This window comes from Condylostylus longicornis, unplaced genomic scaffold (assembly GCF_029603195.1).
Source record: "Condylostylus longicornis isolate FDR11 unplaced genomic scaffold, ASM2960319v2 ptg000036l, whole genome shotgun sequence".
In the NCBI taxonomy this organism is placed as follows: Eukaryota; Metazoa; Arthropoda; class Insecta; order Diptera; family Dolichopodidae; genus Condylostylus; species Condylostylus longicornis.
The window spans coordinates 836,824-852,076 of NW_026578005.1; the positions used below are offsets into that span (position 1 = coordinate 836,824).

General features: G+C 26.5%; 3 protein-coding genes across 3 annotated transcripts; 2 read left to right on the top strand and 1 right to left on the bottom strand.

The window, feature by feature from the left end:
- Positions 1–49: 49 nt before the first annotated feature.
- Positions 50–3,271, bottom strand: LOC129608802 (protein fem-1 homolog C). Its single transcript, XM_055520534.1, has 12 exons — positions 3,055–3,271; positions 2,831–2,966; positions 2,438–2,657; positions 2,343–2,378; positions 2,093–2,273; positions 1,742–2,013; positions 1,507–1,684; positions 1,333–1,448; positions 980–1,280; positions 807–912; positions 623–748; positions 50–517 (listed from the first exon to the last, which is right to left on the bottom strand). Exons 1-12 carry the CDS (start codon positions 3,156–3,158, stop codon positions 293–295), a joined length of 2,001 nt encoding a protein of 666 aa, XP_055376509.1. The 5' UTR covers positions 3,159–3,271; the 3' UTR covers positions 50–292.
- A 1,476-nt stretch (positions 3,272–4,747) lies between these two features.
- On the top strand, positions 4,748–7,791 carry LOC129608799 (kinesin-like protein KIF23). Its single transcript, XM_055520529.1, has 6 exons — positions 4,748–4,858; positions 4,918–5,036; positions 5,102–5,657; positions 5,727–6,264; positions 6,316–7,170; positions 7,240–7,791. Exons 1-6 carry the CDS (start codon positions 4,851–4,853, stop codon positions 7,675–7,677), a joined length of 2,514 nt encoding a protein of 837 aa, XP_055376504.1. The 5' UTR covers positions 4,748–4,850; the 3' UTR covers positions 7,678–7,791.
- Positions 7,792–12,639: 4,848 nt separating this feature from the next.
- On the top strand, positions 12,640–15,020 carry LOC129608820 (luciferin sulfotransferase). Its single transcript, XM_055520558.1, has 4 exons — positions 12,640–12,835; positions 14,008–14,146; positions 14,225–14,339; positions 14,475–15,020. The coding sequence occupies exons 1-4, from the start codon at positions 12,640–12,642 to the stop codon at positions 15,018–15,020; spliced, it is 996 nt and encodes a 331-aa protein (XP_055376533.1).
- The last annotated feature ends 233 nt before the right edge of the window (positions 15,021–15,253 follow it).

Consider the following 15,253-nt stretch of genomic DNA (forward strand, 5'->3'; position numbering starts at 1 on the left):
TTTCTATATTCATGAACATTTTAAATTTTATATTAATCTCTTTATTAGCATTTTAAAATATTTTGAATTTCAAATTTTATTTTCTCAAAGTTTTTAAATATACCAGAGCATATAACGATATATGTATGTTTAATAAACGTCTTTAAAGTTTATAATGTTACTTATAAATATATTAAAAAAATAAATATAGATTATTATAATGATTTAGTAATGTTAAATGACGTTATTAATTTGATATTTAATTGTATCATAATGATTTATAAAAAAAAAAAAAATGAAAGTGCTAGATATTTTAAACTTCGTGCTGCTTAACAAAATCGTCTAAACATTTTGGTATTTGATTTCTATATGGTATACGATATTTATTGATTATTGTTGCTGAAAGACATTTTAAATTTATAAAATTCATTAATGGAATTTTATTGAGCGGATTGCTAGCTATCATATTAATTGGACGTTCATCTGATTTATTCGGTTGATCAAGATCAGCTCCATTTTGTAAAAGATATAAAACAATCTAAAATACAAGTATGAAAAAAGTTTTATATAAAAACATTCAATTTTATGTACATAATTATGTATGTGTAAAATTATTTGAAATTCAAGCAAATTTAAAAATTACATCATTTTCATAATTGTATGGCAAAGATGCTACGTGTAAGGGTGTCGATTTGGCTTCGTTTTTTGCATTAATTTCAGACCCAGTCTCTACTAATAATTTGACTACATCAAAATTTGGGAATATACTCTAAAAAAAAAACTTATAAAGTATAATATACTACATTATTTTATTATGAGCCACTTACTCTAACATTATTTTCGTCTGTGAAATACGTGCTTTTTATCACATTTAAACGAGATACACATAAATGTAAAAGAGAATCACTTGTGCATGCACTTCTAATTTTTTGTCTAAAAATTGCAATTTTGTTTTTTTTTTATTCAAACATTGAAACAAAAAACATTGTTACGTAATTACCTATTTATGGCATGAACAGATTGAATAACTAGTTGTTTTTCGCTTTTTGAATTAGCAATGCAAATTAATAAATATATTAAATGAGTAATGCATTTAAGAACACGATCAAAATTTTCTTGTTGTTTACGAAAAACTGGCTTGATTTGAAGCAATTTCTGTGCTTCCATTATATCATTTGTTAATAATAAAAAAACGGCTAGTACATCGCTAAAAGTTGGCAACTCTTGTTCATTGAAATCATTTGGCGATAAATTATTATATCGAGAAAATAAATCTAACATAAGACGTACAAGGGCTTGGGCTGCAAAATAATCGTGAAATATTTTGAAAAATTAAATAAAAAGCTATCTTACCGGTAAAACATGTATCAGAATATAGCATTGAAAACCTTTCAATACGAATTTCTAATGTCAAACGCCAGAGATCAATACATCTTTGAAATCGTAACGCATCAGCATATGACGCCCCACTAGAATTAAATTTCATAAATAAAAAATGAAAAATTTTCAATAAATTCGTATTTATACCGAAACATTAATCGAAACAACATATCTTTATGACTAATTCCTAATATTCTTTCGCATATTAACAAACTTTGGATACGCATAGCGTCAACGTCTGTTGAAATATTATTTAATTCCTCTGCGGTTTTAAATTCAGTAGCATAACCATAAGCAGCACGTAATGGGATAACAGGTTTTTTTTCTTAAAAATAAAAATGTGCCTTTAATTAAAATTTGAATGTGTATTGAAATCTAATACCGATAAAATCTTCATCCCTATGTCGCATATGAAGTGCCAATCTCCAATGCAAAATGGCTAAGCGTGTTTCGTTATGTTCATCGAGAAATGTACATCCAATCAACTCATGAGCATCAGCAAGTCTTTCAAGTGGATAAGGTAGTTTTGATTTAAGATAATCAAATATTCGATGAGCACCTTTCAAACATGCTGTTTGCAATGCGTCATCCCCTGAACGACTTTTGGCAAACGGATCAGCTCCTTTTTCTAATAGCAGTTTAGTTGTTTCTAATCTGCAAGTTTGAATGTTATATATTATAATTTATAACGATAAAATGTCTTTACATATATTTTGATATTATTTAATTTTACCTATGCTCTTGAATAGAGTAATGTAAAGCGGTTTTATCTTGGATATCCTTGGCATTCACATCTGCCCCTTTTGAAATCAAGAATTGGCATAGAGACACTGATTGCACTGAGTTTATTAAACATGTCCCACCATTTATATTTGGCTTACTAATATCAGCTCCATTTTCCACTAAATATTCAACTGAAAACAAATTATGATTTCGTAAGAATATCTAACAAGTTATGAAACATTTATTAAATATTGACTTACCTATATCAATATGAGTCATAAAACAAGCGCTTCTAACTATATTAAAATAACATCATAAGTAATTACAACAAAAAAATTATTCCAAGCATTTTTACCTGGGGTAGAACCTGAATCCGATGGCGCATTAATATCGCAACCAATGCTAACCAAATACTTTACAATTGCCAGCTTTCCAGAAACTGCAGCGCACCACAAAGGTGTCCCAAAATGAAATGACCTATCTTCAGGAACTTCGTAAAGTCCCCGTTGTTCAATATCAGCATCACAAACTGTTACTAAATACTCCGCGATTTCTACGCAACCTCTCTTGCATACCTAAAGAATAATAGTAATAAATCATTATTTTATTTAAATATTGATTACTAGAATTTATATTAAGGCACAATATTCGACTAAAATATTCCATATTTTTTCAAAAGTTACTGTTTTTATGTGAATATTGGAATCAAGGTGGGGGATCAATATAACGCAATGTTGATAAAATATACCAAAAACAATGGAGCACATCCGTTTCGCACTTTCTTTACGATTTCACGTCTGATTTCTCTAGGCAAACTTTCTAATTCGTCTCTCAAACCTTTAGTTAGTTGTGAACCTTCTATAGCCCTTTTACATTGTTCAACACTATTAAAATAGATATTTTTAAATATTTGATATGGTTACATTAACAAATTGCGACTAATTTTATTTTCAAAATAATTCAAATACTCACAGTTCATGATTTGTACTCTTTATTTTGCATAATAACGAATTCGGAGAATTGAAAATTTTATTTGTGTATGAGCTACACAAATCACTAAAAGTGCTTGAATTCATTTAATTTCTAACATTTATGATTTGGTACAAATAAAAAATTTACGAAATTGATAAATATTTTAAAATTTAAAAAAAAAATTTCCAATCAGAAATTGTAATAAAAATTGTATAAAATTTTCTTTGAACGAAACTATTTTGACATTTAATTCAGCATTACCAAACTATAAGATATACTCGTACAATTTTCCAGCAACAACAAAAAGAATAGGAAATTTCTCATATTTGGCATATTCGCTGACAAACAGAAGAAAATATATTATGTAACCATCACTGGTTTTATGATTAAATAAGTTGGTATACCAAAATGTTTTTCTGAAATAAATGTCAAACGACACTGCTAACTAAGATGCCTGTACTTGTATATAAACATGTATTTCCGACATTTTATGTCAAAATATTTCCAAATGCATTCTTAAAATTTGTTTGACAATACATGGATAGTAAAACTTTGGATTTGAAATTCATAGAACTTTCATAAGTTGATCAGTTTTGTTAATAAATTTAGACGGAACGAGTGTTTAAAAGATTTTTAAACTGTAGTTTAACAACTTACGAATAATTTAAAAATCCTACATTTTAGGTATATTTTAACATTCTGAGAACTTTAATAAATGAGAATTAATTTTCTCAATGTCAAAATTTTCTCAAAAATACTTTGCAGTTTTAAATTTTGTAGTTATCGTTGAAAGAACTTGATGTCGAGTGTAAACACAATTTTATATAGTTCGGAATTTTGTTGACCTCAACAATGTAGGGCGTTATATAATCTTTAATTTTTAAATTTTTGAAAACCTGACATCTTTTCATATTTTAAACAATTTGCCGATCTTGCAAAACATTTTGAATCTTAACGTTTTAAGAATTCCAACAGAACACTTTGACTGAAAGTCAACTGCATATCCCTGATGTATGATATATTTCACAACAATTTTGAAAGTTGAATGTGCAACTTAAGTAAAATAGTTTTTGTTTAATTTTTCTGGCTGGTTCAATTTGATAAATTTTTTGAACCGTGTATGAATAAATATTTTATTGAATTCTGAAATATTCTATTGAAAATTTATGATCCAGTAAGTGTTTGTTACTTCATTGCAAAAGGCAGTCCCTTTTTGTTTGTAATTCTGTGAAAGTTCAAAATTTGTAGGAAATAGGCTATTGTTTTTTTATTTTTTTTGACAATCCTTGGTTAGTTTGCCTTATGATATTTGATTTTAGATTATGTTGCATTTTAATTTTTATTGGCGCAACTACCTTTATTTTGGTGTTATAGTAGTATTATTTATAATATACAGCTGTAAATTTCAAAAGAAAATCTAACACAAAAATACATTTTTTTCAATAAAGGTTAAAAAAAATGTCTTATACCTACTAACTAATTATACTTATACATACTGACGTTTTTGCTAGTTCATAGTTTTTTAAACAATTCTGTTCAAGATAAATTTGCATAAAAGAGTATGTCATGTTTGAAACTATTTACAGGCTATATAAAATGTTATTATTGACTACTAAAACCCAATAAACAAGGTTGTTGTTCAAAGTTCTTTAATAAAGCTGGCCAGCCTGATTTTGACAATTTGACAATTAAAGTTTGAAATTTTTAACCGATTTTTTTCTATAGGTGCCGAAAATAAAACCAAAATCAGCTCTTACGATAGTATTATTTAAAAGTATTGTTTTTTAATAGATAACATGGAAAGGTAATTTGTAAAATTCAAATTAATATAATTAATTATAATATAGTATTTTTATTTTATAGAGTAAAATTGAAAAAAGCGAACGAATCACCTAAACAACCAGTGCAAGTATTTTGCAGATTGCGACCTTTGCTTTCCGAAGCTGACATGAAATGTGTTAAAGTAAAGGATTTCAATACGGGTACAATTATTGTTACTATATATTATATACACATGAACTTATATATTGTAATTAATTCAATACAGTAATTCTCTCTCCCCCTGAAATCGCGGTAAACTACAAATTAAATTGCAAGGAAATGCAATATATCTTCAAGTATGTTTTCCAAGAAAATTCTGGACAACGGGCAGTGTATGAGAAAGTTGCTAGACCATTAGTAGAAAATTTGGTTCGTGGTAAAAATAGCCTTTTATTTACTTATGGTGTTACTGGTAGCGGCAAAACATTTACCATGACAGGCGATACAAAAGAGCAAGGAATTATGCCAAGATGTTTAGATGCATTATTCAAAACAATATCCGATTATCAAACAAAGAAATTTGTCTTCAAACCAGATCGTTTGAATGGCTTCGAAATTCTTTCTGACGCAGATGCTTTACTGGAGCGTCAAGCGGAAATGAATTCTCGTTTTGCTAAGCCAAAACGAAAAGATTCTGATCCTGAAATAGCATCCAAAGCTTCAACCGAAGCAAAACCTATAGATGGTTTGGATGAAGACAATATGTATGCAGTGTTTATTACATATGTCGAAATATATAACAACAGTGTTTTTGATCTATTAGAAGAAACTGGAATTCAAAGGTAAACTCAAAAATTGCAGTCGTTTTTATTTTTTTGTGATTGTTATTTTATATAATTCTTTAATTTTAGAACCCTTCAAAGTAAGATTGTTAGAGAAGATGCAAATCATAATATGTTTGTTCACGGAGTGACGGAGGTTGAAATCAAATCAATGGAAGAAGCTTTAGAAATTTTTCAAACGGGTCAGAAACGTAAACGAATGGGCCATACCATATTAAATGCTGAATCAAGTAGAAGTCACTCTGTATTTACCATTAGGTTAGTTCAGGCACCAGTTGATAGTCAAGGAGAAGATATAATGCGTGATAAAAGTGTAATAACTGTAAGTCAATTATCTTTAGTTGATTTAGCAGGAAGTGAACGTACCAACCGAACAAAAAACACCGGTCAACGATTAAGAGAAGCTGGAAATATAAATAACTCTCTAATGACTTTGAGAACTTGCATGGAATACCTAAGAGAAAATCAACTGAATAATGCTAACAGGAAAATACCTTATAGAGATTCAAAACTCACACATTTGTTCAAAAATTTTTTTGAAGGAGAAGGTCTTATATCTATGATAGTGTGTATTAATCCCAGAGCTGAAGATTTTGACGAAAATTCGGTAATTTATTTTTTTTTATGAAGTTTTAATTTTAATATTTACTTATTCCAGCAAGTGATGAAGTTTGCTGAAATGTCACAAGAAGTTCAAATAACAAGAAATACACCAATGAAAACAGATTTTGGCTTAACACCAGGACGAAGAAAGGCCAACAAAATATTCAAGACCGCCGTCGAAAATCTTAACTCAATAGGTCTCGCAGAAGCACGTAAATTAGATACCGATATTGGGTTGGTTTACAATTTAGGACCAAACTTTCCTGACTTCAAAATTGATTCACCGGAAATGGAAAATGTTATTACAGATCTTATGAAACATTTAGAACGACGAATTCAAAAAAGGAAGTTATTAATAGGAGATTTTGAAAATAGATGTAATAGATTCAGAATGACATTATTTGAAATGGAAAAGGAAAACATATCACTACGAACTGAGTTAGCGGCTGCTAAAGCTGCTTACCAAACAGAAAGACACAAAACTCGTTCTATGGAAAATAAAATTATTGTATATGAAAGTTCTTTAGATGATTTAAACATAAAAATGCGCCAAAAAGATGATAAAATAAAAGAACTTCAAAGAATGCTAAATGATAAAGAATTTGAACTTGACCGAAAAGAGATGGAAAAGCAAAAGCAAAGAAAGAAATTTACATCGAAATTGGCCGTTGAAAAAGATAAAATGAAAAGTGAATTAGAAATCAAAATGAGCAAACAGCGTTCAGAATTAGAGGAACGAATTAAATTAGACGAAAAAAAATTTGAACAAATCAATACAATAATGAAAGCTTCTCGAGATGCAGAATTACCAAACGTAAGAAGATCACGTAGCACCGAAGATTTAACTGTAGTAAAAAACGTAGTTCCATCTGAAATACGTTCTCGTCAAGCAATTTATTCAACAACTAAGGTATACAATAACAACAAATTTAAAGAGATAAAATTATGAGTTTATATAAATTTTTAATTTTTTTTGTAGGGAGTACCTGTTGCGAATTTACGCCATAGAAGATCAAAATCAACTGGAGAAAAATGGTTGGAACATCGTTCACCGCACCCAGTACCGCTTGGGACAATATTGCAGCCTTACCTTAAAAATAAAAAATTTGTTACAAAACTTACTGATGCAAAAGACATAACAAACCCCAAATTATCCAAATATTGCTTGATATCTCAAGAAGCTGATACAGATGGTGAAATAGAAACAAAATTATACAAGGGAAATGTTATTCCAACTGCTGCTGGTGGGGCACAAGTAGTTTTTAATGACGTTGAATGTTTGAAACAAAAATCCCCAGAGAAAATAACTCCACCGAGAAAGCGTAATAGTGAATGTACATTAATGGCGGATGAAGTTCATGCTCGTTGTCGAATGTCTATGGAAGGTGGTCATTCAACAAAAAAACCAAAAGTATAAATTCATAATAATAATTCAAGCAGACATTATTATTACTATTATATTTTTCTTTTTGTATAATGTTGGATAATGTACATAATTTTAGTTGTACTACATTTTTGTACTTAATTATTGAATGAGTATTTTTTTTTAATATATTTAAATAAAGGATATTTTCTTAATATAGAAAAAACATGTTTAATTATTGAAATTAATAATTTTTCGAAAAACGAAGGAAAATTAAAAAAAAACTAATCCATTAATTGATTTTTTTCATTTATTAATTTTTCTTTTTCCAAAGAAAAGTAAAAATTTAAACTTTCTAAATCATACAAGTTGTGTGTATTCTAAATCCTCTCTAAAAAAATATAAAAGGAAGCTATTAATTTTTTTTGAAATTTTAAGCTTTTGTTGAATGATTATTAAATTTAAAATTGGTTAAACCCAATGTATGTATGTATATCAGTTTTCTAAATACCTACACTACGTAAATTAAATGTAAACACACATGCACACGTTAGAAAATATTTTAATTCGAATGTACAATATTAATTACTGTATTTAATAAATTTAACATTTAAGATATTGTAATTGTAATTTAAAATAAAAAGTAACAATTTGGTATATTGGTGATAGGTCAAATTTTTAGTGTTACTAAAATAAATAATTGTGCAAATAGATTATTATACCCTGCACTTCGTGAAGGGTATATTAACTTTGGTATGGAGTTTGTAACTACTTGAAGGAGTCATCTGCGGTATGGACATATATATATATTCTTGCTCAGCGTAAAATTCTGCGTCGATTTAGACATGTCCGTCCGTCCGTCCGTCCGTCCGTCCGTCCGTCCGTCCGTCCGTCCGTCCGTCCGTCCGTCCGTCCGTCCGTCCGTCCGTCCGTCCGTCCGTCCGATCGCACGATAACTCAAAAACGAATAATGCAATCGACACCAAATTTTCACAAGTTTTTTCTTTTGTGCCAAGGACGAACCCTATTGTTATTGGACTAAATCGGACAACGGGTTCGGGTAGCTGCCATACAACTCCAAGAGTTTATTTTAAATATTTCAAAAACTAATAAAGCTATAAATATAAAATTTTGTATACATGTGTCCAATTATATTCTACACATGCTCTAAAAATTATAATGGGATAGCTGCACCGGTTCGGGTGGCTGCCATACAACTCCAATAGCAAATTTTTTATATTCGACAAAATAATAAAGTCAGATTCATGAAACTTGGCAGTCATGTGTCCAATTATAGGTCAAATATATTTCTGAAGTTTTAGAGGAATCGCTTGACAGGTTCGGGTACCTGCCATACAACTCCAGAAGCTAATTTTAAATATTTGGAAAAATAATAAAGTCAGATTCATGAAACTGGGCAGTCATGTGTCCAATTATGACTCAAATGTATTTCTGAAGTTTTGGTGGAATTGCTCTACAGGTTCGAGTAGCTCCCATACAAGTCTAAAAGCTTATTTTAAATATTTGGAAAAATAATAAAGTCAGATTCATGAAACTTGGCAGTTGTGTGTCCGATTATAGATCAGATATATTTCTGAAGTTTTGATGGAATTGCTTGACAGGTTCAGGTACTTGCCATAAAACTCCAAAAGCTTATTTTACATATTTGGAAAAATAATAAAGTCAGATTCATGAAACTTGGCAGTTGTGTGTCCGATTATAGATCAGATATATTTGTGAAGTTTTAGTGGAATTGCTTAACAGGTTCGGGTACTTGCCATACAACTCCAAAAGCTAATTTTAAATATTTGGAAATATAATAAAGTCAGATTCATGAAACTTGTCAGTTGTATGTCGAGTTATAGGTCACATATATTTCTGAAGTTTTGGTGGAATTGCTTAACAGGTTCAAGTAGATCCCATACAAGTCTAAAAGCTTATTCTTAATATTTGGAAAAATAATAAAGTCAGATTCATGAAACTTGGCAGTTGTGTGTCCGATTATAGATCAGACATGTCCGTGAAGTTTCTATTGAATGATTTCAGAGGTTCGAGTAATTGCTACACAATAATGAAAGGTGCAGGGTATAATTCAATCGGTTTATACCGACTGAAACGTTTTTACTTGTTTTTGAGTACATTTACCAAAAAATTGCTTTTGTTCCAATAATAGTATAAGAACACCCCAATACATTTGTAGTACAATAATTAAATTTAAACCAAATGATGTATGTATAGATCACGAGAATTTTTCAAGTTCATTGCTGCAAGAAAAAGTAAGACATCAATATTATTTTGTATTGCTGCATAATTAATAATTGATTTAATATACGTATATATATATACATATCAAACGTAGTGCATTGCAATAATAAATAAACATTATTAATTTTGCTTTTATATATAATATTGTTAATGCATTGTTATATATAACATAAATATCAGATAGATAATACATATGTTCAAGTATATATGTATATACATAATTTCAAATGATTACAATTAATTTATTTTTCTTGAAATAATTTTTTGTTTTTTATTTCCTTTAGGCTTTTATATGGAACTAGTGTTCATATGATTCAATGTTTTTCTACAAAATGTTTACTTTTCACAATTGTAGTTAGTCATCTTACATTTTTGCAATGTAATTGTAACAAAAAAATGTTTACAAATAAAGTGTTAACTAGTTTTTTACGATATCAGAATGCGTAATTGGTATTATATATATTTACAATAAATGTTATTATTTTTCTTTATTTTTATGCATTATGTTTTTTATTGAAAATTGAACATTTTTCATAATTAATTCATTTAATTCGTTAATACCCATTATTACATAGAAATATTGATAAATTAGAATTAATAGTTTCGATAGTAAAATTATTTTGTATTAAGTAAATAAGCAATTCGATATGAAATTGATAATTTATTTATACGAAATAATTAATGGATATTGAAATATTTTTTTTATGATTAAAAGTTCTATAAAAAATTAAAATTTAAATAGTTCATTTTAAGATATTCAAAATGTAAGCTAAGTAAAGAAAAAAATCAATTGTATACGTAATTTAAAATAATTGGTAAAATAATTTTACTACTTACATAAACTAGCATTCATAATTGGAAAATAAATTATTGTACTATAAACATAAATCTAAGCATTCATATTACATAAACTCTAATATTTATAATATGTATACAATAATTCATGTGAATCTATTTAACCCAAATAATTAGCTTTGGTTTATTTTTAAGATTTTAAGGAAGGAGAGCGATTCATAGCTTTTATAATTCTTTTATTAGATGCATTAATTGCACTAAACACATTTTTTAATTTGTTATAGTAAAGACTTTATGTTTTGATATTTTACCATTATTTTTTTAATTTTAATAGTCGTTTGCTTAATATTACAGCCCCACTAATATCAGTCTATGTATAACTATATAAAATTTTATTCAAAAATTTCATATTATCATTTCTTTCATATAAAATAATATGATTAAGGAGAATTTGTTTTTTTTTTTTTCAAATAAATAATATTTTCAATTATTTCTAATCTTATAAAAATTTTAACCTAATTTTTTACTTTAAATAACGAATAAGGTAATGAATAAGAAATAAATTGAATTGCTTGTTACGATTTTAAGCGCAACTAAGTATAGTTAGTATTAACCAATAACTATATGCATAGATTGTTTTTTTGTGCAATATTTTATATGACGCTGTTAAGAAATTCAACATACCAACATTAACAAGGCATTTATTAAAAAAAAAAAAAGCCGTTATATTAGATTTAGGATAAATTTTTGTATAAATGGCAAATATACCTGTTTTATTTTCGATATTTCGAAACCAGTTAGATGCAACTAAAGTCTAATAATATTTTTTTTTGAAATTAATGTTAGCGTAAAATATAACTCAAGACTGTTGTGTTTTATTTTTATTTTTTCTTATTTATTTTCTTTTTTTTTTATTATTATTTTTCTTATTATATTATTTTTCTTTATAATTTTATTTGTATATAAAAATCACTTTCTCTAAATCTGATATATGCAATGCTGCAATCTATGCTATGGATGGTAGATTTTTTGATTTCAATAGTTAGGAAATCTAAGATTGAATATACAAGGTGTTTCATATTATACTAATTATGGAATCTATAAATTTTGTAGTAGAAGCGTGATATACATACTCGTACGTAATGTTATAATTTAAATAAATTTTTTGTGATTAAAATTTCAAAGTTCTGAAAATGAAAATTAATTTTAATATAGAAAAATAATATTGTTTTTTATAATTTCATGAAAAATTAAAGTATTAATGCAGCAATTATTTAATTTAGATTCTAAAGTTTTGAATAAATAAAAATATAATATCGTAGATGATTTTTTAATTGTATTTTATAATAAATAATTTCATGGTCCCAATTAGGACATATTAAAATTATTCATAAATCACGAATAGACAAAATTTATGGCACAATAACATGAAATAATCGGCTATTATTCGGTTGGCGCAATAGTAATTCGAACCACTATTTGGATATTGTATTATAGAAAGAAAGAGCGCTCTTCAATGCGCTTAGTGTTATAAGGCTGAAAAATTTTTTAGTATATACCTATTAATTTTTAGTATAAAAATTATGATTAGACACTCTGTAAACATTTGAATTTTATTTTAACATAGCAATATATTTAATAGAAGTCTTAGTTGTTTTTAAAAATTTTAATTTGCGAAAAATATCTCCTTCGGATTGCATTTTAGTTGAATTTTGTTTCTTGGACATAAATGAAGTATTTTTATCATTTCGGTGAAATTTGTAATTTTTTTTACGTTGTTTTTCCAATATAAATTTTTCTCTTTTATTTATATTCGAATTTTATTTATATTTAACAAAATCAAATTAAATTTGTTTAATTTTAATTTGAAAACAAATTATAAATTTAATTAATATTGAAAATATTATTATAAGAAAATATTTCGCAAAAAGAAGAAAAAAATTAAAAATATTAAAAATGAAATTTTCATATAAAAATGTTGATCAACATGTTGCAGAAAAATTGTATAATTTTTTTCCAGTTCAAAATTGTTTTATTGAAGTTAATCCAGGAAAAGTAATTTTACCACGAAAATACATTGATATTGGACAATCAATTTTGGATTTACCTATTCATTCGGATGATGTATGGTTGATATCATATCCAAGAACTGGTAATTTAAAAATTTTTCTTTCTTAATTTATGAAAATTTATGAAAATGGAATGATTCCTAAAGGGATTTTATGGAATAGTTAAGTACAATATTGGATTTAATAAAAAGATCTACTAAAAAAATAATTTTTTGGGATTTAAATTTTATTATTTGTTAACTGTTATATGTTCAAATAGACATAACGGTATTAAAAATTATTTTGTTTTTCTTTTTTTTTTATCAATAAAGCGATATAAGTGCGTTGTCAAATAAAATATTACACAAAAATTTTTAGCTAAAAACTTGATTTTTATATTAATATTAAAAAGAAATGCCAGTCATAAAATAAAAAAATTTGAAAATAATATTTTAATCAATTAATAAATATTAAAAAATGTATTCATTCTTCACAAGTATTAGGCTTTTTTTTACGGCATAGTTCTAATATTATATGAAACTTCAGCCATAATACAAATTTTTTTGTAAATTTTAATAATCTTTGAATTATTCAGCAAAAATATGCCATCAACAGAACATTGTCAACAGATTAATTTTGTATATGACTCAAATTTTTCGATTAAATGAAAAACTGTATAGATTGTGTCAAATGAAAAGGCAGAGCGGAATTAATTTTATTTTTGTTTATATTTAAATTTTCAATAGAACGAAATTCTATTAAATAATGAATGCGGATTTTCATAAACACAATACTAAAGCAATACTGCAGAAACATAGCACGATGAAAGTGTATTACATTTTTAACTACAGTATTCCATAAAATTAAAAAAGCTCATATGATTTAACTGCGCTACTCATGCAAATTTTACTATATTGCGCAATATTAGTCATGATTATGAAGAAATTAGGTTAGCAATATTTGTTTATGAATAAAAATATTGCGCATTTTTCGCTATGTACTACGTTTATGATAAAGCCTAATATAGTTGTTTTCCAAAATTATTAGTACGTCACTGGGAAGTGCGCTTCAGTGTTTAATAATTTTGTTTTTTAATATTCTCAATATACTTTTCTATTGAATTAGTTTTTCATAGATTTCTACTTGAATATATTTTGTGCCCTATTAATAATATTCAATTGTTATTTTTTTATAAATCCTTGGTAACAATGTTTTAGTTTGAATTTTTAGAGTTATGCATCCAATCACCAATACGTTCTTTTTTTTAATTTTTCAGGATCAACATGGGCACAAGAAATGATTTGGTTATTAGGAAATGGTTTAGATTTTGAAGGAGCTAAACAAATTCAACAAATTCGTTCACCGTTATTAGAACTAACGGCAATATTTGGAGAAGATCATCATGAATGGGTTGCGTAAGTATTGTGTTTCCTATATGTGAATTTGGATATATATTTTATAAATATGTATATACATATTCCATTTATTTAAAGATCTTCTATAGGAAACACGGTAGAATGTGTAAAAAATATGCCACGACCAAGATTTGCTAGATCACATTTACCATCTCAACTTCTACCAGTACAATTAAAAGAAATAAAACCGAAGGTAAATTTTATTTATTTATAAAGAAATTGTTCTTTTAACAAAATCTAAACTTTTTTATTAAAGAAATAGTATACTTAATTTATTTATTAAAGTAATATTATTAAGAACGCTTATTATAATTTCTGTTTTTTTTAGATTGTTTATACGGCAAGAAATCCAAAAGATTTATGTGTATCATTCTATCATTATTGCAAATTGGTACATGGTTTATATGCACCATTCGAAGATTTTTGTGAATTATTTATTGATGAAACATCACCAATTGGATCATATTGGTCACATATATTACCATTTTGGGAGAAACGTTACGATAAAAATATTTTATTTTTAAAATATGAAGATATGAAAAGAAATTTACCAGAAATAATTCATGAATGTGCTAAATTTTTAGAAATCGATTATAAATTAAGTAATTCTGATATGGAAAGAATGTGTGAACATTTAAAATTTGATAAAATGCAATCAAATCCAGCTGTTAATTTGGATCCAATTATTAATAATCCAATTATTCAAAATGGTATTGAATGTTCGGATAATGGAAATTGTGAACAAATAAAATTTATACGTAAAGGACAAATTGGTGATTGGAAAAATTATATTAAAGGAGATTTATTGGAACGTTTTGATGAATGGATTGAGAAAAATACCAAAGGCACAGATTTAATATTCGATTATGAATAAATAAACGGAATAATTTGAAAGAATAAAAAACTGAAATTGACATTTAAAAAAAAAAAAAAATAAATATACTTTTTTTATAATTTGAATATGTACATAATACTATATACAAATAATTAATGAAAAGGTAAATAAATAATGTTAGAAAAAATTTTTATAACAGAAATGTTTTTTTAACTTAAATAACAAAAATAACAAGTTATTACTGACAAAAGAATATTGAACTAAATAAGTGT